The sequence below is a fragment of the Barbus barbus genome, assembly GCF_936440315.1.
Source record: "Barbus barbus genome assembly, chromosome: 25".
Taxonomy (NCBI): Eukaryota; Metazoa; Chordata; class Actinopteri; order Cypriniformes; family Cyprinidae; genus Barbus; species Barbus barbus.
In genome coordinates this window covers 6510284-6534258 of record NC_136753.1, presented here as the reverse complement: position 1 = coordinate 6534258, position 23975 = coordinate 6510284, and the positions used below count along the sequence as shown (strand labels likewise).

The 23975-nt window shown below is 37.5% G+C and overlaps 2 protein-coding genes across 4 annotated transcripts; both read left to right on the top strand.

The window, feature by feature from the left end:
• The first annotated feature begins 200 nt into the window (after positions 1-200).
• Positions 201-13134, top strand: LOC306844641 (WAS/WASL-interacting protein family member 1-like). Of its 2 annotated transcripts, XM_079376920.1 has the most exons (9): positions 201-268; positions 534-676; positions 6127-6212; positions 7148-7277; positions 7515-7664; positions 7889-8638; positions 8726-8935; positions 11096-11209; positions 11391-13134. In XM_079376920.1, exons 3-9 carry the CDS (start codon positions 6162-6164, stop codon positions 11441-11443), a joined length of 1458 nt encoding a protein of 485 aa, XP_079233046.1. In that variant the 5' UTR covers positions 201-268; positions 534-676; positions 6127-6161; the 3' UTR covers positions 11444-13134. The 2 variants fall into 2 exon arrangements, with proteins under 2 accessions (XP_079233046.1, XP_079233045.1); XM_079376919.1 differs by lacking the exon at positions 201-268 and having other exon boundaries at positions 512-676.
• A 473-nt stretch (positions 13135-13607) lies between these two features.
• gpr155b (G protein-coupled receptor 155b) lies at positions 13608-23893 on the top strand. 2 transcript variants are annotated; one of them, XR_013781946.1, is made up of 18 exons: positions 13608-13800; positions 14243-14716; positions 14825-15003; positions 15083-15303; positions 15962-16130; positions 16227-16382; positions 17415-17498; positions 17726-17846; positions 17982-18066; positions 18251-18341; positions 18465-18672; positions 19533-19604; positions 19692-19795; positions 19886-19981; positions 20084-20148; positions 20237-20374; positions 21066-21766; positions 21870-23893. XR_013781946.1 is itself a non-coding variant. In XM_079377326.1 (17 exons), the coding sequence occupies exons 2-17, from the start codon at positions 14299-14301 to the stop codon at positions 21112-21114; spliced, it is 2256 nt and encodes a 751-aa protein (XP_079233452.1). In that variant the 5' UTR covers positions 13608-13800; positions 14243-14298; the 3' UTR covers positions 21115-23893. The 2 variants fall into 2 exon arrangements, 1 of the variants encoding a protein (XP_079233452.1); XM_079377326.1 differs by having other exon boundaries at positions 21066-23893.
• Positions 23894-23975: the final 82 nt, after the last annotated feature.

The following is a 23975-nucleotide window of genomic DNA, read 5'->3' as shown; positions in this document are numbered from 1 at the left end:
GCATTTATGCCTTAAAAATTAGTGTGGTTCAGCAAATGTTTTATGTTCCAGGCATATATTTTTCTCACTATGACCAGACATTTGTGAACTATAAGTGAATCTCTTTGAATATCTGTTACATTTTCCATACATTCACACAGCGTAGAGTTTGACAGATGTTTGAGTTTAGCTCGAGGCAGTCGCACACATCTGGAAACGTTGCATCACAGACGAATGTCCCGGATAAAGGGAACGAAGAGTGTTGTGTTGGTGGAGGAAGAAAAACTGGGTAAAGGAACGCATTAGGAGATATCACGACTTATTCAAAGCATTGAGCTGTACTTCCCTCATTTAAAGAGATGTGATACTGCTAAGACGTGCTGAATTATTGCATGCATTGTTAAAGCGATACGATTTGAATGTTATTCCTGTGAATGTGATGGGTTGTAGACAGCACGAGCTGGGCGGAAACAGTGGGGAGAAGTTATGTATGTGTGTGTGTTTTCTGCCATGAAGGAGTGGCTCAAAACTTGTGTTCCTCTGTGTTTGTGTAGATGCTTCATGATGATGATCGTTGCTGCATTTGGTTCGTAAGCGCAGGACGCAGAGTAAAAGACGAAGTGTTTTTCTAAAATGCCCGATTCAAGGATCTAATTTGTGATCAGATTTCCCGTGATTTATTTATTACCGCAAACTTGTAAGTATTAAGTGAGTTAATTGTTGTTTGGATAAAGTGTTCTGTTTAAAACTACTTTTTCATCCACAAAAGCGCAAACAGTGCCAACTTTCAGGGGAAGCAGAGGCTCCCCCACTTCCTGGGTTGCCAGTTTGAGCGTGAATATGTGGCAGGGTGAATAAATTAAAGTTTTTCTGTAGTTTAGAAACGCAACAAATCTTAAGTGTTTTTTTCCTGCCAACTAAATCAAACTAATTATTACCGTTGTCATGTCACAGTTATTTAAATCAGCTGTAGTAGTAAGCGATTTCTGATTAATGAATGAATCATTATTTGAGTCGGTTCTTTTCATTGAATCGGTTAAAATCGTACCGAGTGATTTGTTCACGAATAGAACTGAATCGAGTCAGTCAAATACAACGGCTCATCAAACCAATATATTATCAAAAGGAGATGATAATACGAACATTATTTGGAGTGAACCGAGTATATGTAAATTCATTTTAGGATTGTGCAATGCAAATTGCATTTATGTACTTTTGTGAGCTGAATCATGGCTGACATTCTTATTAAAAAAACATAATCGAAATTAGCAATAAAATATATACACAAAGAGCAATAAATGTGCCTTTCTAGAGTCCACCCGATGGCGCAATTAAGGAATTACATAAAAGAATTGATGAATCTGTTTTTAACAGCTTTTCTTTTTTTTTTTATGAACTGTTCAAAAGAACCGATTCGTGGAAATGATTCGGACTAGTAGGAGCATGTGGTTCTAATTGACAGGCCATGGGGTCTCCACAGTAATATACAATGCAAGTCATATGCTTTCCATTTACTTTTTTTCAGTTTTAATTTTTTTTTCTTGTGAATTGAAGACCACATTATTTAAGTTATTTCAAACACGGTATCATTTTTTTGCTCTGTTCATTCCTCTTAAATGGGTTTAAGCACATTGTGTGTTAGTTGGCTTGGGATTGTATGGATTTTTCACATGAAAACGTTTTGATCATTGATGGAAAATGCAAATCTGCTTTCTTGCATTAAAGAGTTTTATGAGACTGCTAATGTCAACGCCAAGCCCTCTTGATTTTTCATGTGGTTTTTACCAAGTGTGAAATGTGACACTATTAAACAACTGATTTTATAAAATCACAGTGAGGTGTTGAGACTGAATATAGTCGTGCAGTTTTTAGTGAGAACTTAAGAAGGAACAAGTAATTTTAGTCTGCATAAGTCATACAAATAGAGTTCTCTCTCTGCATTAACTTCCTCTCAGCGACAGAAGTACTGTCATAACTTCTACTTCTCTCTTGTCAGGTTTAGTGTTCTGTTTGACCAGAGATTCAAAGAGAGTCAGAAATCATGTGACGGGATCTGAGATCATCCATTAGATACAAGCTTGCATGTAGCTAGTGGTGTCAACATTATGCTGAGTTTCAGAAAGGAAGTGGACAGTAAAGACTGCCTACAAAGTGATGGAAATACAGTGAGTAAGAGACAGTGGGCACATTATTTGCTCAAGCATGCTCACATTATGCGAGCTGAGCATTTGTAAGCCACTTTTTTGCTTGTGATGTGGTATTATAAGCAAGCATTGCAAAGCACAATTGACAGAAATCCTGCTTTACATCTTGACATGGCACTTTTAAATAAACAAACATATGGTTCTTTGTGGGTGGCCCCTTCCTGCATGATTTTGCATGTATGATGTAGAAGGTTGTGGCTAATGGGCTCCACACATTTTTAATTTTTTGGGCTAACATTATTTAGTGAGCGCTGGATATATTTAACTTTTCATTGTTGACATTGGCCTTATATTTGGATTCCAGAAATTCTGGCTATTTGGTTGCATCTCAGTAGAGCGCAGTGGTGCCCGTCCACTTTTTCAGTGGCGTTGTTTTTTTCAGTGTCATGATTTCTTGCAAAATCAATGATAGTGTAGTTTCTCACCAGGATTTCCTCTGTTAGCTCAATTATGTTTATATAGGTTAAATATATGTGCTGACAGCTTTAACAAAACCATATACCATTGATTATGAGCCATGTAGCTCACAGTAGTTCTGTCTTTAAAGGTTTACAAGTTATTGTTCAACTGTGAGGCAGTCGTGGCCTAATGGATAGAGAGTCGGACTTGTAACCCGAAGGTCGCGGATTCGAGTCTCAGGTCCAGCAGGGATTGTAGGTGGGGGGAGTGAATAACCAGCGCTCTCTTCCACCTTCAATACCACGACTGAGGTGAGACCCTTGTAGGCACCGAATCCCCCAACTGCTCCCTGGGCGCCGCAGCATTGGCTGCCCACTGCTCCGGGTGTGTGTTCAGGGTGTGTGTGTGTGTGTGTGTATGTGTGTCCACTGCTGTGTGTGTGCACTTGGATGGGTTAAATGCAGAGCACACATTCTGAGTATGGGTCACCATACTTGGCCACATGTCACGTCACTTCAATGAATGAGATTTTTACTTCTGTAACCTGACTGTTGCACCAGTTGTTCAGTCATGGTGTAAATTGGAACTACCTGGAAGGCCTATTTGGCATGGGTTCCTTTGGGATTTTCAGATGGGTTTCTAGAATAGAATTTTCATGATTTGTTTTACAATATAAATTACACACATATGTCAAATGTGAAAGTTGCAAGTTTCACTTACTATTTAGAACACATAGGTCCGGTTTCATTGACAGGATTTAGCCTAAGCCAGGATTAAGCCATAGTTCAGTTAGGACATTTAAGTAATTTTTATAAATATGCCTTAGAAAAAAGCATTACTGGTGTTCATCTTAAGACAAAACAAAGGCACTGACATGTTTTAAGATCAGTCTGTGCAAGTTTCTTTCAGTTGAAACCGCTCAGATTTACATTTTAGTCTAGGCTTAAGCCTTGTCTGTGAAACCGGGGGATAGTATACAAATCGGGACGAAGGGTTGACTGTCTTGACAAAGGTGAAATGCATTATGTGCTTGTATAAGACACTGGCACACTTAAACACACACTTGGCATAGACTAATTCCAAAAAGAACACAATGTCCAGCCAAAGCCCCTGTTTTAGACATGATGACGTTTCAGACTGCTGGATGTAAAGCACCGTCTGGACAGGGCAGCTGTAGAGTGTATATCCAGCATCACATTCTCCATAGTCCATCTCCACTGTTCTCTCTCAAGACACTGGAATGTAAATATAGCCCATGTCCAGGAACTTTTACTGTGCACCTCTTCTCTCGTGTCTTCTTCAGTTTATGCTCCTTTCTTCTCCTCTCAGACCCGTTCTTCTTGTTTCTTCTCCACTTTTCTGTCATTTCCACTTTTTTGTGCTAACAATCACCTCTTGGAAATCATAAAAGTGAGGTCATTTTTGCACTACTAGCATCACCAGACAGAATTTTAAAAATTAATAGGCGTGTAGCACAGACTGCTCGGTATCTGTGCATTTTGTTTTGAACACCTCTGTCGTTGGTTCAGTGTTTGTTCGACAAAATAAGACTGTCGTTAATAACATAACCCACAGTTGTTGGAGTAATAGCTTCTGCTCATTAATGATCTGATAACGCAATACATGCCAGAATGTTACAGATCATTTAAACTTACAAACCAATCATTTTTATTATCACATTAACATAAAATAATGAATGCACTCTCACTTTAGATGCGGATCATGTCAGCACCAGCTTTCTCTGCAACATAATTTCTCTCAGATGCTGTTGCATCAAACATGGCAGTATTTTTGTTCCCAGTCTGTTTGCCTTTTGTGGATATTCACTGAAACTATGGTTTTGGGAAACGTCAAATCGTTGAACTATGTTGTAACGACAGAACTTGTGACCATTGTTGGCTAACAGTGCTTTTGGGAAATGCACCCCTGGTTGGGATGCTCAACACAGAGCAACATTTTCAAGTGCCACACAGTATTTACGCTAGTTTTCTAGATGTTAAATTGGAATAGGAGGACAAATTTTAACATCACTTCACCTTTAAAATACTTAATCAGCATGGCTCATGAATATTTAATAGGTGATGTAACATTCAACCCTGTCCTAATAGAATTTCTTAATGATAGTTAAATAAACTTTTACTGCCAATGGACCCAATTGGCAAAGGCTCCAGCTTGGTTGTTTTACATGGCCTTTTTTCTCTTCACACCAGAGCTATGCAAAATGAAGCTTTTAAAATGCAGTGATGATTTCCCCCCAAAAAAATATTGTGAATATTTCTAAAAATGGTTTATGAAGTTATTATTACCCCTGCACTTCTGGGATTTCAAAGCAGGCTGATTTTTGGTTTTTATCAGTAACAAAGATCCGTATCATTCAAGATTAGCACAACTTAAATACACAAAATGTTTTTTTATTTATTTTTGCACAGCATCAGGAACTTTGCACAGTGAGCAGAACGTTTGTCAAACTGACTGGATGTCTGCTTACCTCTGAATAAAAATACCTGAGAGAAGGAGAGAGAGAGGAAGTGAAAGAAAGAGCGAGGAATGTAGTGTGATGTGGCTGTCTGTAAGAGGCCCTTGAGAGATCCTGATGATGAAAGAGCAGACGTTTTAAAGAGCTTGTAAACTGTGTGTTTCCGTGTATTTGTGTGTTCACTTGTTCCCCTTTGAGTCTCATCTGTGTTCCCACTTCTGGTTTTGAACCTTTTGTTGTTTCTTTGTCACCTTTGTCTGAATGATATTAACGCATGTGGATGTGTGTTTATGAAAGAGAATGAGAAGTGAGAGGTATATTGCCATATCTCTTCCTGTTTATGATCTCTTCCGGATGTTAGCAGTGAGAGGCCTAAAGTTGAACTCAGAGAAAAATAAAGCTTGTAGTTGTTGGCATTGCTGTATTATGAGTGTGTGAGGGAATATTATGAAAACTAGTCTATTAAAGTAAGCTTTCTATATCTCAGAAATTATCTTCTTTTTTTGTCATGGCCTTTCCCACATGTCATTGCATGCACAATAAGGAATCTTGGTATATAGCACAATAGGATATTTCAAGACTCGCTACTTACTGTCAAACCCATTCAAAACTCTGCGGCTGTGTGAGACCACTTTAGTATGGTCATGTGGTGTGGTTAGATCAGTGATTTAGTGAATGCTTCAGGCCTGTTTTTTTAAACCTGAAAAGGGTGATGTTGTTTCAGATGGTGCTATTCATGCAACAGTTGGGTTTCCCGTTAGTGGTCTTCAAGCACCACTACTATTATTACGAGGTCAAAGATAATGGGCTCAGTGAAAAATAAATGATATGATTCATGATAACAAATAAGTCTTTTTAAGACTTATATATATATATATATATATATATATATATATATATATATATATATATAAGATATTTGTTTTATAATAATTTTCTTTTCTTTTTTTTTGCAAGTAACCATTCAGAACTCCCTAGCAACTGTGGAAACCACTCAGCGTTGCGGCAACAAGCAACACAATTTCTTTTGAAAATATGAAATGTATAAATTCTCTTTCTGTTTGTCAGGTCTCAGTGAGAGGAGGTGACAACAAGGAGAAAAAATGCCGGTACCTCCTCCGCCTCCCCCTCCCCCACCCCCCACCTTATCTCAGGTACACACACACACACACTAAATACACTACACAACTTTAGAGAGAAAATCTGGGCATCGTACAATAAATGATCACACATTACCATTTCTGCACACAGTAACCTCACACAGAAACAAGCATCTAGTTGCTATGAGAGGCGTGACAAATGAAAACAATATGTGACCTTAGACCACAAAACCAGTCTTAAGTCGCTGGGGTATATTTGTAGCAATAGCCAAAAATACATTGTATGGGTCAACATTATTGATTTTTCTTTTATGCCAAAAATCATTTGGACATTAAGTAAAGATCATGTTCCATGAAGATATTTTGTAAATTTCCTACTGTAAAAATTAAAAGCTTAATTTTTGATTAGTAATATGCATTGCTAAGAACTTAATTTGGACAACTTTAAAGGCGATTTTCTCAATATTTAGATTTTTTTTTGCACCCTCAGATTCCAGTTTTTCAAGTTGTATCTCAACCAAATATTGTCCGATCCTAACAAACCATACGTCAATTGAAAGCTTATATATTCAGCTTTCAGATGATTTATAAATCTCAATTTTGAAAAATTTACCCTTATGACTGGTTTTGTGGTCCAGGGTCACATATGTGTTCTAAAATTGGCTCAAAATATCATGCATGTTATATATGGATGGACTGGATGAAATAATAGTCTGAAGCTAAAAAAAAACCCTGAGTCTGGGCCCATCATACACTATGTGATATTCTGTCAAATCTGTTAAAAAAAGGTATTGAGATTTAACTCGACTGCTCAAAATCTGCAGACTGGCTTTGACTTTTGCCAAATGTTGTCGACTCTTCTAGACTGCAAAATAGGGAACAAATCTAGGCAAAAGTCACAGTGTATTCCAGTCTTAAGTGGTAAAGCAATGGGGCACCAGTGCTTTAATGATTTCTACAGAAAATATCTGTGCTTCTATTTCTCACAGGCAAACACTGAGAAGCCTGTCTTAAATAGATCGGAGCAGCATGGCAGGAATGCTCTGCTGTCGGACATCAGCAAAGGAGCAAAGCTAAAGAAGGCGGTTACTAATGACCGTAGCGCCCCCATACTTGACCGTAAGAACCAGCACCTTATGGAGTTATACTGGCTAAGTTTGTCTATGCACCAAAACAGTCACAATTGAATTATATGAGACACATATACTTAAACAGGTTTTCTTTTCTTTTTTGCTACTATATGTTCGAAACTCCTCTGTGTGTTTGTGATATTTGCATGTAAAATGAGTAGCAACACTTATTGGTTGCGGGTTTGCTTTCTAGTCCAAAATATTAAATACGTATTTGTTTTGCCAGAACCCAAAGGTGGCGGTGGAGGCGGAGGAGGAGGCGGGCCTGGAGGAGGAGGTGGAGGTGGAGGAGGGGGAGGGTTTGGAGGTGGAGCTCCAGCTGGTCTGGGTGGGCTCTTCCATGGAGGCATGCCAAAGCTGCGCTCCACTCGAGATGGTAAGAACATACACGTATGTCAAACATACAACTAAAGCTTGCTACATAAAACAGGGATTTATGAGTATAGAAATTTTGGCCAATCCCAATGATGGACCTTATATATTTAATAATAAAATATAATATTTCGTTTAGAAAACTGAGAAATTATTTAATTAAAGATCTTGCATTTGTTGGATTATCTCTTCTATCTCTTCTATATTAGATTATTTTCTCTCTTTCAGACTCTAGTAATGTCAGACCTCCAGTTCTGCCACCTGGTGCTCGTAGCTCTGGTCCACGGCCCTTCGGAGGAGGATCTGGCTCCGCCCCTCGTCCACCTTTGCAACGCAGTGAATCCGTTGACCCTCCTCGCCCACGAATGACCCCACCACGTCCTGAAACACCTGGAGGACCTCCTCCACCCCTTCCAAGTGCCCCACGGCCCTTTCAGAGTGGGGCACAGAGCAGGGGACCACCCTCACTTCCAGGGACTCCTCGTCTTGGATCCGCGCCAACCCCTCCACCTCCAAACCCTCCTGGACGACAGCCCGCACCTCCACCGGTGCCAGCTGCATTTGGTCGTCCTCCTTCCATTCCTTCTCCCTCAGCTGGTCATGCTGGGCGGCCTCCTCCTCCCCCTGCACCTGGTCGAGGTGATGACCGTCCTCCACCTGTTCCCCCTGCTAACCGTTCTTTGCCACTCACTCGGGATAGCCCACCCCCTCCACCTCCACCATCAACGAGCAGTAAACCAACTCCTCCTCCAGCTCCTGCTCCTGCCTGTCTGCGGCCACCTGTTAGTGCAGCACCTCCCCTGCCGCCCGGACGCCCAAGCCCGTCTACTCTTGAGGAGCATACGCCACGCCTTCCTGAACGGAACCTGTCACTTGGCTCACATCCTCCTGCCCCTCCACCTGGGCGACCCGGACCCCTTCCTCCACCTCCCTCTGAGAGACCGCCCGCACTGGGCCGGAATGCAGGTGGACGAACAGGTATAGGAGGAGTTACAGGTTCTTGCAGGATAATCTGAAATTCACCTGTTTGAACATTTATATCATGTCTTTGTCTTTTGTCCACAGGTCCTCTTCCACCTCCACCTCCTTCTGGCCGTCCAGGAGGAGGAAGTGTGAGGTCATCAACAGGCCCTCCTCCACCGAACAGACCAGGTGTGGAGCCTCACCGTGGTGGCAGTAGACCACCGCTCCCCCCAGACAGACCCTCCTCTGGACCTCTGCCCCCTCCTCCCCCACCTATGGGCAATGGATACCACAATCAGGGACATCATATAGGTATTGTGACATTCCTTTATGCTTGTTCAAGACTCTTGTAGAGTTTACGAAGAATAAATGTCATGCATTTTGTTGTTTTGCATTGGTGCAATTTACCAGAAGGTAAAGGTACACTATACCCATTTGCAGAGCTGGGTAGTAACTGATTACATGTAATCTGGATTCCGTTATCAGATTCCAAAAATTAAGTACTTCTAATAAGATTAAATTACATTTTAAAATACTCATAATCAGACTACAGTTGCTTTTTTATTGATTTCATGATTATATATTATTCACACAATGGCAATAAATTATTCACAAGTTATTGATTCTCCCTAGTCCCTCTTTATTATCTTTTAAAAGTTCCTTTCTAAAATAACCTACCGCTTATATACATTCAGAAAGTCTTCCAGTTTTGTGGACATTCACACAAAGAATGCAAAATTTTAAAATGCACAAATTCACATAATTTCTTATTAACATGTAATGCAGGCATTCCCAAACGTTTTTGTCATCTGAACATCTTTCACCTAATATAGTATTTACATGAAGATTTAAAAATAAATATTTAAAAAATTAAGTATCACATGTGCACGTTCACGGTTCCCTGTTGGTTAATGGTCACAAGACATGCAGGTAAACAAATAAAATATTTCATTTTTTTTAGGAAGTGTTTTAGTTTGAAAAAAAAACAACTAACACTAGCTAATCTTTCTAATCTGTTTTCTTTTTATTTATTATACAATTAACAAAAGCAAAAAAGGCCTCTAACACTAGCTTGCTCCATTCTTTTTCTATTCTATCTGTTTTCTTTAAAAAAATTGATGTAATTTAAAAAAGAAACTTGCTACGTATACTGCGTTAAGATAACTGAGACTTATTATAGCACTTGCATATATCATTGCGCTTTTTATGGTACAATCTTGTACCATAAAAATACAATGTCATATACGGTTTAGGCCAAAAGTAATCTAAGAGTAATCAAAAATTAGTATTTTTATATTGCCTAAAATGTGTAATGTAATGGATACTAACTACAATTTTTGTCATGTAATTTGGATTCGGACTATAATTTCTAATCTGGGTAATCCACCCATCTCTGCCCATTTGCTTGATGAACATTTAATCTCAAAACCATTGGCATTAATAAGGAATTGGTTGTGCCTTTGCTGCTATAACAGCCTCTACTCTTCAGGGATGAATGCCCGATAGATGTTGGTTCTAAGGATTTGCTCCCATTCAGACATTAGAGTATCAGGGATAGTGTTGGGCTTTGGAGTCTGGTTTGCAGGCCATGTTCCATTTCGTCTCAATGTTGTTGAGATCTGGACTTGTGTAGGCTAGTCTGATTCTTCCACACCAGATTCAGTAGACCATTTTACTGGTGGCATCTGAAGCCGGAGTCCGAAGACCGAATGACTGTGTTGGGATTTTATGTACCTTTTTAAGCAGTGTAGCAGTAAGTGTGGCTGAAATAGCTAAATCGTTTAATTATAAGGGTGCACATACTTTTGGCCATGTAACATCATAGGCAAATATTGTTACCTTGTGGTTGTGGATAAACTAATTGAGTAAATACAGAGTTACATTTAGTAAATCTAGCAATGCTGATGATGAAATTTGTCACAAGATACCAGAGTTGCTATTATCTCATAATCTCCTCCCTGTACATTTGCAGGATGCATGTCTGATGAAATTTAAGTCATGCGCACTGTATAGACATACACATTCTTGGTTAGTTCAGCCCTAAAATATACTTGTACGCATATTTTAGGGCTGAACTAACCCAAGAACATCAGTTTAGAACGGTAGTCTCACCATTAAACAGTTTTAACTACAGATCAAATAATAAAAATACTTGAATGCAAAAATAAATGAAAGGGCTTTTACATAAATAGTTCACATTACTACTTTGAAACTTCAGAATGCCTTCCCCTATATGCTTCTGTCCTTAGTGCATTACTGTAAATATGTTTTTCTTTGTTTTTACAAACTGAGGGATGAGTCAAATTTAGGGGGTAATTGATGGCATTTCAACAGAACATGTATTGACCCATGCATATTCCTTGTCATTTTATTTACTCGTATTTAGCTGTAAATAACACTCTAATTAGCTTAGATTTGTATGTAGATTGTGCTACAGATTAATGGTGTGTGCATATGATTTGTTTCTCCAAGATGAGTGGGAAGCACGCTTCACGTTCCGACCTATATCAGATCTTCCACCCCCAGAGCCCTACATTCCCTGTCAGAAGACCTATCCCAGCAAAATGGCCAGGAACGAAAGCCGAGGTAACCAATCGCAGCTGTTTTCTCTCATCATTTTTTTTTGCTATGCACATAGCCGAAACTGACCCGCAGCTGTCGCTTCCACATGCCAATGAATACTTTGAATAACATTCGGTGCTTTCAGCACAATCATGGTCTTACCCATTTGTTTATGTCTCTCTGTTTGCATGTTTGTCTGTTTCAGGTTCAGGAAAGAAAGAGCGAGGGGCACCTCCCCTGCCCCCCATACCTAGGTGAAAGAAACCGTTGTCTCAGGGCCTGGCAATCCTTCCCTTACCCAATTATCTTATTTTCTCTGGTACTGTCTGCTTTTGATATTTTTCTGCCAGAGTCATTCATTAAAAATGTATAAAAGAACTATAAAAATAACAACATATTACAGACAACATATCTTTTGTAATGTTTTGTTTTTGTCTGCTTTAGAGATTAAAACATAATGGCTATTATGACTATGTCAAGTGATGAGCTCTACAGTGATACTACAGATATTTGTGACTTTATTTTTGAGTGTTTTTCTGAGTATGATGAGTTAGTGCAGCAGTTCATTGGCCTTCAGGAGAGTGTGAATTTTATGGCTTTTTGGCAGTCCTTGATACATAATAGACAGATGTCCTTGTCTCATACAGAATATATCATTGCTTAATCAGGGTAGCCATTCCCTTAGATAATGGTGCAGCCATTTATAGAGCCACATAGGGCATCAGTGTTTGTTAGACAGTCCTTGATGTTATTATATTTTGAGAAGGAGTGCAACATTTTCATTAAAGCATTTTGGTGCGTTTGGCGCCCCCTACCGTCCTGTTTTCATACAACACGGTAGTTACATAGCATTGACATTTCAAGCCCTAAAATGTAAAATGTCAGGTAGATAGAATCATATCACACTGAAAAAGTCACTTAAAATATTAAAGGAGTATGTGTTTGCTTTAGTACCTGTATGTGTGTGTATATGTGGAGATAAGGGCCAGAATGATATACAGAATGCTAAAATCTCTCCAGTAAGCAGAGTTGCAGTTTGTCGGTATTCTATGTTGCAGATTGATTTGTTGACATATGCAGTACCTGAAGTGAAAATAGCAAGGACTGAGTTTATGGGAAAATGTAGATGTCATTTATTAAAGACTCTTTAGATCATCCCCCATTTAAGCAAGCCTGAGCGCAGACATTGTATAGGACTGATCTTTAAATGAAAGATGATTTGCCATAAAATCCTATGCAAGTGGGGTTCTGTGTATTATGAAATTGTATCTGTGTTGATGTAAGACAAAAAGACAAAAATGTGTTCAAGAAGTGTTATATTTTATATGTATGCAGTTGCTTGTTTTGTTGATGTTTGCCCAGTATTATGTTGCCTTATGGATATTTCTCAGATGTGTGCTGTTATATTTGCCTAAAGAGTATATTCAATAAGTGTATCATACCTTGAATTACATTGCATTTGCTTTCTTCATTTATATACTTTGAAAGAATCAAGAAGTCAAGCAATGGCTTGGTTTATGCTGCCTTATGTTTGTTTACATAAAGAGATGACGGCCTTTTAATGATACATTAAAAGGAAAATTACAGTGATATATGCAATGTAGCATAACATCTGAAGCATCTTGAAATTATTAGAGAGGAGAGAGTTGATTGCACAGCCAAAAAGTAACAATATTTGCCACCAACATTATTAGACATACTAAAGGCCTTTGATTTATGTTCTGTTCGCACACATCGCTGACAGTGTTGTATGACCAGATGCTTAATGTGGTACTTCAGATGTTTTCTTTGTGCATGTAGGTGCACATTTCATGTTGTTTCATTTGTGTATTTACTTTATAACAGTCTTTTGCTATTCTGGTGTGCCAAATATGTTGTTTTCTAAATAAATATGCAAGTGAAGCTGGATTTTACCTTTCATTAAAAAATAAAGCATTGCAGTACGCAGTTCTTTTTAAGCTCTTATACTTTCAGTAGACAATTTTTAAAAAATGTTTTTTGTAAGCATATTCTTTGTTATTTCAGTGTACTTTTACGTTATTTTTTAATAAATGAAAAGAAACCTGCCATTTTTAGAGAAAAAAAAGTATGTGGTCAACAAGGCCCTGTGGAAGTCTCCCAACAGATTGTCTATATTTTTGTTTATATTTTTGTCTATATATTTTTAGTGATCTATGTCTTTTTTTTTTTCTTTTTTTTTCTTTCCTGTTGTTATGTACTTACATTTTCATTTGGCATTTAAAAAAAAAGAAAAAAAAAAGATTGCTTCATTGCTAATATTAGAGGCAAAATGACGCCCATCCACTAGCGCGCATGACTCTGGCCAATCACTTGAAGGATATAGTCTACATTTTCACCAATCAGCGACATCACCAGACGAAATAAGGCGGGGTTTGCAGCGACACAGGCGGGCTCACGCGTCAGTCATTCAGTGACATTGAAAGTAACGGAGTCCTGAAGCGCTGGAGGTGCTGCTGTGAGCAAAGGTTAAAGCATGGATGTGTCGGCTGTGTTTTTATTTTACAACATGATATTCAATCCATGCATCGATCATCTCGACACGTGAACACATGATACGTCATCGACAACAGTCATATTTCTGTTATTTTCGCAAGGTAAGACTGAAACCTGTGTAGTACAGATGACAAATGTAGCTGATTTGACTGCATCCAATGGCCTTGTTTATCATAAGAAATAACATCTTTGTTAATTTATTTTAAGAATTCAAATAATATACCACTGTGTGTGTGTGTGTGTGATTTACTATTAGCTATTTTTTTATTTATTCATTTTATGTGATGCTTTATTTGAATTTGGTCAGAATTCTGTTTTATTGTAAAAACAAGTTACAGCAACACCACTTTGTTTATTATCATATATATTAATATAATGTATTTTTATCATTTATACCTGGAAATTACACAAGTCCTTAGCAGCTACAAATTAATAAACTTTTGCTAGAAAACAGTGGCATATAGGGCATCAGTTCTTTTGTTGTGCCCTGGCTTTGCATCTCTCAGAGTTTTTTTCCCCTCAATCTGTTTTTTTTATTCCTAGCTTTCTGATTTGCACCATTAGTTCATCTCTCAGTGGTCCCAGTCAACCTCATTATCATGGAGGGCCAGTATGTCACCATTCATGGCCTCAACATCACTCACAGCCCTCTTGGAGCACCAGCCATGTCTATCAACAAACTTTTCCCAGCTCTGCTGGAGTGCTTTGGCATCATCCTGTGCGGCTATGTGGCAGGCCGCAGTGACATCATCAGCGTGGGACAGGTCAAAGGCCTGGGAAATTTTGTGTCATGTTTCGCACTTCCTGCATTGCTCTTCAAGAACATGGTGCAGCTGCAGTTTCAGCATGTCGTCTGGTCTTTTCTATGGAGCGTTTTGATCGCAAAAGTGTGTGTGTTCTTACTTGTTTGTGTGCTGACGCTATTGGTGGCAAATCCTGAGAGCAAATACAGTAAAGCCGGGCTGTTTGCTATCTTTGCCACTCAGAGCAATGACTTTGCGCTGGGATATCCTATAGGTGAGGATCTCCTCACTTAGAAATACATCTAAAGTACACATGCACATACAGTTGTGTACAAAAAATTCATATTATGTCAATAATCATGAGATCATTTTCCTCATACAGTGGATGCGCTGTACAAAAGTTCGCACCCAGAGTACATGCAGTATATATATCTGGTGGCGCCTGTGTCCCTGATGCTTCTGAACCCTGTGGGCTTTGCTTTGTGTGAGATTCAGAGATGGAGACACACCAGTGACTGCAACGACAGCAAACTGCATGTGATCTTTACAGTCATCCTGCAGGTGCATGTGTTTATCTATATCCAGACGTTTCTATTGATATCATCCTTTTTCACATCTCTAACCTTTCTTTTTTTTTCAGGTTTTGAAGAACCCAATAGTCTTCATGGTTATTGTTGGAATTCTCTCTCATTTCCTGTTTGGTGGACATGTGCCTGTTTTACTAGGAGAGTTTGTTGATGGACTGGCAAACTCTTTTGGAGGGACAGCCCTCTTTTATCTGGGCCTGAACATGGTAGGACAGATGGGTAAACTCACACGTGCCACTGGGGTTTCCCTCATCCTGCTTATCACTGCCAAACTGTGAGTGAAAGAGTGTGGGGTGTTATGGCGTAGTGTTTAAAGATCAGTTTATTAGTACTTATAAAGCAAATATTATTTCCTTATTCTTCATGACCCTATTTTACATCCTCATCCTCATCCTGCCCATACCTAAACTTAACAACTACCTTACTAACTATTAATAAGCAGCAAATTAAGAGTTTATTGAGGCAAAATTCATAGTTAATAGTGAGAATTTGTCCCCAAAATAAAGTGATTAGTTTTATTTGATTTATTGTATATATAAACCTGGTTCTTGTGTATTTAAAACATATTTGGTTTATTAGTACTATTACATAAATCTCATTCTTGTTCCCTTTATGTATGACAAACATGCGTCACATTACGTTTATGATGTTTAATATGTTATATATTATATAGAAAATATAAACATAACATATTTTTCTTAAATATATTCATGCGTGTGTTTGTAATTAAATATACACAGTACACACATATATTATGTAAACAAAAACTTTTTATTTTGGATGCGATTAATTGCGATTAATCATTTGACAGCACTAATATATATATATATATGCTATTATAATGCATAAATCTTGAATATAACCCTAAATATTTTTGAGCACTGATCCATGCAATTTAGACAGATTTATGACTGTGTGTTTCTGTTTTCCAGACTTGTTATGCCATTGATGTGTAAGGACATGGTGGAGCTGTTGGATGCTGGTAATTCCAGCTCTGTAAATCACTCCAGCCTGTCTGATTATGCATTCCTTTACGGAGTCTTCCCTACCGCTCCCAGCGTGGTCATATATGCTGCCCAATACAACATGGAGCTGGAGGTGGTAAGCAGTGAATGAATTCCTGCAAATGTCTCACAGACTTATTGCTATTAAACATTTAGCCAACACAGATCAGTAAAAGTGTATTGTGTGTGGTAGGTGACCTCTGGTATGGTCATTAGCACATTCCTATCAGCACCCATCATATATGTGTCGGCATGGTTACTGACCATTCCATGGATGGAGGCCACATCCCTGGTGACGGAGCTGCAGGACGTCAGCTTCAACGTCAGCATTGTCTGCCTAATAGCCCTGGTGAGTGTGTGTGGGTTGATGTTTGTAAGAATGCATGATATTTGCTTACAGACTTCAAGAGAATAGATCTCTTCTCTTCTCTTCTCTTCTCTTCTCTTCTCTTCTCTTCTCTTCTCTTCTCTTCTCTTCTCTTCTCTTCTCTTCTCTTCTCTTCTCTTCTCTTCTCTTGTTCACTACATTTCCGGTTCACTACATTTCTATTCTATTTGGTTCTGTTCTGTTCACTTCTTTTATCTATTTTATTTTTTTCTATTCTTATTCTATTCTATTCTATTCTTTTCTCTTCTGTCTTTTCTGGTTTACTTCAGATTTAATTTTTTATTAATTTTTTTATATTCTTTTTTGTTCACTTCTGTCTATTCAGTTCATTCCTGCTTCTATTCTGTTCCATTCCCCTCTTCTGTCATTTCTATTCTATTTGGTTCTGTTCTGTTCACTTCTTTGATCTATTTTCTTTTTTCTATTTTATTCTGTTTAGGTTCTCTTCTCACCTCTTTTCTCGTCTGGTTCACTTCAGAATCTATTGTATTCTGTTATCATATGATCTATTATTACATATTATATTATTATTGTATATTCTGTCTGTTTTATTTTGTTCTATTTAATTTAAATAAATATTGTCCTATTTCTTCTGGTTAATTTATTATTCTATTCTATTCATGTGCTTTTCTATTCTTCTGTCTCTTCTGGTTTACTTCAGATTTAATTATATTCTTTTTTTGTTTACTTTTTTTCTATTCTGTTCTGCTCACTTCATTGTTTTCTATTCTATTCTATTATCTTCACTGCTTTTGTCTTTTCTAGAGAGAGCTGGCTTTGAAAGACCTGGATTTATATGCATGAGTAACCACAGAGAACATATATAAACATATTAAGAGGATTAGAAATCAAAGGTTCTACAGAGAAATATCTGAAATATGTGATCCTAGAAACAATGAGTTACAAAATCTGGATTACCAGAATGTTTGTGTGCACGTGTGTGTGTGTGTGCATTTGTGTGTGTGTGTGCGTGTTTGTATGTGTGTGTTGCAGGGTTGGACCCTTGCTGTCATGCTGCTGAGTAAGAAGTTCAGGAGGCTGCCGCATATGTTTGCCACAAATCTGTTCTTAGCACAGGTACAAAATCTTGCACAAAGACAGACATTCATTATTCAATAGACATATACTGAACGAGGGACCTAAATCACATCTCTTGTGGAGCGATATTTTGTCTAGCAACTACCCTAAATACCCTACCACTAAAAAACAATGAAAACTAAACTAAAAACACTAAAAGCAGAAAACCAGAAAATTGTTGTAACATATATTTCTTCAGTATGGTATGTTTTTTGTCTCTTATGCAGCTACTAGCATGCGTGTCAATGATCCTGTGGAAGTTTGTTCTGAAGCAGGGGAATGTGTTTGGCCAAATACTCACCTTTACTCTACTTTATGGATCTCTTTACAGTACCTACATGTGGACAGGTAACGAATCATCACACACTTACAGTAAACAATACTTTGGGCCATTTTCATTGTGTGATTTTAGCTTGCAATACATCTCCTTTGTGTTGTGCAGTTGTAGCGATGTTTAGCAGTTGTGTAGATATTGTGTTGTAGGTCTTCTGGCGTTCGCTCTTACTTTATTGGGCAGAAATGAAAACTTGAAAGTGAAACCTGTCTTTTTCATCATCTTTGGATGGGGGTGAGTATATATGTGTAAATGTGTGTGCGTGTGCATGCTTGTGTATGTATTATTCCAAAATAAATCCATTCAATTTCTTTTTTCAAATGAAATGAAATTAAATGACATTACATTAAATTATGCTTTGAAACTGACAGGAAATTATACAGCAGAACTGCAAATTCATTTAATTTTGTTATCTTAGAATTCCTTTTCTGATTGTGGGTGGGCTACTCATGATAGGACAAAGAATGAGTGACAACTTGGACTCCGCCTTCTTCTATGGCAAGGGGCAGGTAGGTTGGGATTTTTGACTGTGTTTATACAAAACATCACAAATGCATGTCACAATTTCTTTGTGTCTGCCTATTAACTTGTTTCTTCTCCACACCCCCCTTTCATTCTCTCTTTCTCTTCAGATTGTGTTTACTGTGGTAGTTCTGGGCTGCAGCATCATGCTGGGTGGTCTGTCTTTGATGAGTTTGAGCCGAGGGGCCCAGGAGGAGCAGAACTATCAAGCCCTAGATCAGAACTCCATGACAGGCACAACAGAAGATGTGAGACAACCCCAGACAGAGAACCAGCACTCATCTGAGCTAGAGCAAACCTACAGCAGCCTCAACACAGGTAAATGTATATTTCTGGTGTATGCATGTGCATATATTCAGTACTGGGGAGCTAAAAGTAGGAAAGCAACTAACTTAAAGGGATAGTTCACCCATAAATAAAAGTTCCTTTTTTGCTCACATTTATGCCATTCCAAACCTGACTGACATTCTTTCTTATTAGGAACATAAAAGATATTTTTAAGAATTTTTAAACTGTTTTTGTCTGTATAATGAAAGTCAGTGCGGTTCAAAACAACATTTGACCCAAATGACTTTCACTGTATGGACAAAAAAACCCTTTAAAGGAATAGTTCACCCAAAAAAATGAAAATTTGCTGAAAAAGTGTACACTCTAAAGCCATCCAAGATGTAGATGAGTTTGTTTTATCATCAGAATAAATTTGGAGAAATTTAGAATTACATCACTTCTCAGCAATAAATCCTGTGCAGTGAATGGGTGCCGTCAGAATGAGATTCCAAACAGCTGATCAAAACATCTCAATAATCCACAAGTAAACCAAACAACTCTAGTCCATCAATTAACATCTTGTGAAGTGAAAGGTTGCATGTTTGTAAGAAGCAAATCTATCATTAATTGATTATTGTGGATTATTGTGATCTTCTGGTTAGCTGTGTGAGCTCATTCTGATGCCACCCATTAACTGCAGAGGATCCATTTGTGAGCAAGTGATGTAATGGAAAATTTCTCCAAATCTGTTTCAGTAAAGAAACAAACTCATCTACATTGAACATGAATCTACCTGGATAGCTTGAGGGTGGTTTTCATTTTTGGGTGAACTATTCCTTTTAGTAAGGTGACAGTACTGCATATATTTCTAGAGTGTATGTGTAATATAAATTCTCCTTTGTTGTTGACAGATGGTTGTTGCAGTGAACCCATGCCAGATATGATAGTTGGGCATCTTAATGACTCACCAGTGCCTTCAGCAGGTTGACATTTTTTATTTCATTTTTGTCCTTTGTCAAATTATTAGATAAAGTTTCATCAGGGAAAATAAAAGCATGTTTCTCTTCTAGGGATTTTCCTGAGAGAGGCGTCAAGCTCTTCACGTGTGCAGGAGGAGAGACAGATAGCTCGACATGTGCTCCTTTGCCTGCTCCTCGTTGTCAGCATGCTGGCTGTATGTCCACTGTATGTCCACTCCACATACTGTATGAGAAAGTCCTAAAATCCTTTTTTATATTTGGGACTGTTTATTTGTATAATTCAGAACCTGTCCAGCTGTCTGTGGTGGTTGTTCAATGATGATCCAGGACGACTTTACCTTGAACTGCAGTTCTTTTGTGCTGTAGCCAATTATGGACAGGTGATCACAGTCACACATTTCTCACTGCAAACTTATATAGATGTACCTAGATACATATGAAGAGCTGCTGTTAATATTTACAATATCCTATTTCTCCATCAGGGTTTTATTTCCTTTGGAATTTTTGGGTTAGACGAGCATCTTATTATTCTTCCATTCAAAAAGAGGTGAATCAGCCATGTTTGTGTTCTTATTCTATACTCTTATGTGACAATTTTTGGATGTAGCCTCAGCAACAGCGTTCTGTGTTTGTAGGCTGGCTGCTCTGTGTGGTTTTGGTGAGGATGAAAGCCCTGAGTCTGCTGCTGTTCCTGAGGAAATACGACTGACCTGTACACAGTTTGTGAGATACCATAAAGATCAGTGCGTTCAGGATATTGTTCGCAATAGAGGGTGAGTATAATTTTTATACATTTTTATTTCAGGTTTAGTTTTAGTTATTTTAGTACTTCAAGTTAAGCTAAAAAGAGAGAAATTATTATATATTAAATATTAAATATATTTTTTAATTTTTTTATTTCATACTTTTTTCAATGACAAAGATGATTTTATGCTTGTATTTTTTCCTTTTAGTTTTAGTTAATGATAATAACCCTGGTGAATCTGTGTTTGAGATGTTTAATGTTAATTGATTTTATCATTGGTTAAACTGGAATCGTTTTTAATTTATAATTTGAAGCAGTATTGTTACACTGTACTATATACTATAGATGTTTTCTATTGCATTTTCATTTGTGCACTTGCTTTGCATTTTTCCACGTGCCACATTCTCCAGTTGTGGATCACAAACACACATCATTATTAGTTTATTTCTGAGCCATTTTTATAAATAGTACAGTGTGGACAACAAATTATGGGTAAAGAGATGGAAGCCCACCAAGCCATTTATTATTAAATTAATATAGCATAATACAGACCAGTCATATATTTGAGCAATTTGTAGATTTATATTTACTAGAAAACTAAATAGTGCCCCAGTCACAGGTTCACACTGTTGAGGGAATCAACAATAAATGTGAATCTACATTAAAAGGTGAAGTGTGAAAAAATTATCTTTAATCTTTTTCTCTCACTTTCTTCCTAGTGGGTCTTCTGAATCTCTCTCCGGACCCGTTGGTGAATCCTTTCTTTGATCGACAGGTGTAATCACTGGTATATGGGTATGGTTTGGTATACTGGCAGTGAGTTCATTGGCTCATGTGTGTGGGCGTGGCTAAGACAGAAAGGCGTGGCCTTGCTTTCAGGACACAGCTGCAGAAGAGCGGTGTCTTACTTCATGTGACCCATATATATGGCTTCCAAATCCCTGTGAGATTGCTTCAAAATGTACCTCCACTTTATAATGTGACAGAAGCCCAAGAAAGAACTAAATAGACTGAATTATGACTGAGCTATGAAACAAGTTGTTCTCTCATCAGTATTTGTTGTACTTCTTGAATTACTATGCATGGCATGCAAAGAGCACAGAGCTCTCCCTTTATTTCATTCAATAGCCCTCCAATTACACACACACACACTTGCTCTGTTCCAAATCCCAGTGAGCTGCCTATGGAGGCAGCATTTTAAGGCATGCTTCAACAAAAGGCTGTTATGAGGTGAGTAACGTGGTTATTCTGCCCAATTTTAAGGCAGCATAGCATGTAGAAAGGTGGAAAGGCAATCCCAGAAGACAATCTTCAGTGAAATATGAGTCCAAAATGGTGGATGAGGTGAATTAAAAGTGTTATTTTGTCCTGTATTTATGTGTGTTATGTATTTATGGGTATTATTCTTATATATGCTAATGTTAAACACTGTTTAAGTCTTGAAAGTTGACTATGCAGTACCCTATTCGTATGGTGCACAGAGTTGTGTTTCTAAATAGTCGACAAGGACGCTGCTTTAGAAGGTTTTGGAACAGAGCATGAATGTGAACTAATTATTATAATTACATTAATTATGATAAAATGGTCGCTGAAACACTTAAATATGCTGTCTACACAAGTGCTGTAAAAACACTTCTGACGGGGATTTTAATTGTATGCTTTGTGTTACTTGTCAGCCTTGTCTTAATGACAAGACTATACGGCCTTGTAGCAAAGCAATGCAAGACATGTTTACAAAATTAAAAAACTATCCTACACCGTTACGTTTTTAGAACTAACTAAGCAGAAATTCAGGACAATCTCTGGAATTTACAATGGGGTCACTCCGTTTTCAATCTACAGCATTACTTTATGTACCTTAATGTTGACTAAAGTGAAAATTCTCTTATTAAGCATCTTTTATGTATGTAACTTTGCTGGTGTTAATCTATATAATGGCATTTATGTATATCATAAATTTAAATCTAGATATGGGAAATGACATTAGAAAGCAGGAGGGCAGTCACTGATGAAAAGTTAAAAAATTGTTTATTTTCTGTAATATTATTTATACATTACAGTCAAAAACCGTGTTAAAAGCTGTACCTATTAAATTTCAGCTGCAGAGCAGCTTTTATATGTTTAAAGGGCAATGTTTCAAAAGGAAATTTGATAGTGATTTATTTATTTATATAAGAATTTGGCCCACTGCCTAACTGACAATCTCTCAAACAAGTTCTGTAACAGAAACTCAAAACTATTACATTTGGTCTGATCTTCAGTGTGTATCATGGCTACTCAAAATAACACTGTAGATATCTTCAGTGTATATTTTCACTATAGTCATAATTACTCAAAATTGTGGAATAGATATCTGGAATTCATATTCATATTCAAAACGAAATTGCGACTAGCAGAGCCAGGTATATTAAATGTTAAAATGGGTTGCCATATCCCTGTGGGCTTCAAATAGTAAATAGTGTCACTCCTCTTTGAGATGCTACTTAGTACTTACCTGGTGGGTGTATTATTCAAATGATCATTCAAAGGGATAAATATAAACTAGTAAAACAGGAGGCACAACCTCTCAAGGACTCAAGCATAGTAGAAATTTTTTATATTTCCAGATCATATATCTCCCTGTTAAAAAAAGCACATTTTTTGTGTGATTTTTAATATGGCACACCAGTGACAGGAAACATTGAGGACGTGATCCTCTGATGCAGCTGTGACAGAATCCTCTTGGACCAGAGCAGCTTTAGCAGCATCGTTGTGACTGGGTTGGTCATGTCAGGAACCTCTGGAAAGCTTTGCAACTGGAGCTGCCATGACACAGAGCTGTGGAACCGTAACTGGTTGCAGAAGCAGGAACCTTGGTTAAAAGTAATTGCAAGAATGCCTCAGGGAAGTGGATTTAGTTCTAAGAAAAACATTCCTGTTTACTTGTGTTCCAAATCATATATTTAATTCAGCTGGAGGTTTATGTTTTTTTCAACTTTGAGATCTCTAAAAAAAAAAAAAGGCTTTAATAAGTTGGTCACTTATATTGTCTAACAAAGTTGTTGAAGTCTCTATCAAAATTATCCATAATTGCTATCCGGTAAATTACAAACTTGCTAAATTTAACAATAGTATTTCCCCCAATTGCTCCTTTTGCCTTCAGTCTGAAGAAACAATCAATCTTTTATTTTGGGACTGTGCTTATTGTAAAGTGTTCTGGATTGACTTTTCCAATTTTGTTAAAAAATATTTATATCCAAACTTTTCTCTAACCTCCAAAATTTGTTACTCTTCGAATTTAGACCCATCTCACTGCAAATTTATTATTAACCTATTGCTATTTCTTGCTAAATTTTACATTCATAAATGTAAATTTTCAAAGAAAACTCCTTAGTTTTTTATTTTCAGGAAAGATTAAGAAACTAATAATTCTATTGCTTGTAAGACTCTTTCATGGTGTAAGTCTTATAAGATAACATAGTATGCTTTGGATTATTGTATGTAACCCTCATTGTCTTTTATTCTTATTTTGTCTCTGTAGTTGTATTTGTTGTTCTTTTATTGCATTAAAAAAAAAAACATTGCAAATGTGGCTGAACAATCAATTTGTCTCAAAACATTTAGTGAGATGCTTCATAACCAGTGAAACA

Excerpts from the sequence above, each read along its gene's own strand:
- LOC306844641 (XM_079376920.1), top strand. The coding sequence starts at position 6,162 with ATGCCGGTACCTCCTCCGCCTCCCCCTCCCCCACCCCCCACCTTATCT. Across the intron at positions 7,278-7,514 it reads TAGCGCCCCCATACTTGACC|AACCCAAAGGTGGCGGTGGA; the intron begins GTAAGAACCAGC and ends TTGTTTTGCCAG. Across the intron at positions 8,639-8,725 it reads GAATGCAGGTGGACGAACAG|GTCCTCTTCCACCTCCACCT; the intron begins GTATAGGAGGAG and ends TTTTGTCCACAG.
- gpr155b (XM_079377326.1), top strand. The coding sequence starts at position 14,299 with ATGGAGGGCCAGTATGTCACCATTCATGGCCTCAACATCACTCACAGC. Across the intron at positions 16,131-16,226 it reads ACAACATGGAGCTGGAGGTG|GTGACCTCTGGTATGGTCAT; the intron begins GTAAGCAGTGAA and ends TGTGTGTGGTAG. Across the intron at positions 18,342-18,464 it reads TCTTCTATGGCAAGGGGCAG|ATTGTGTTTACTGTGGTAGT; the intron begins GTAGGTTGGGAT and ends CTTTCTCTTCAG.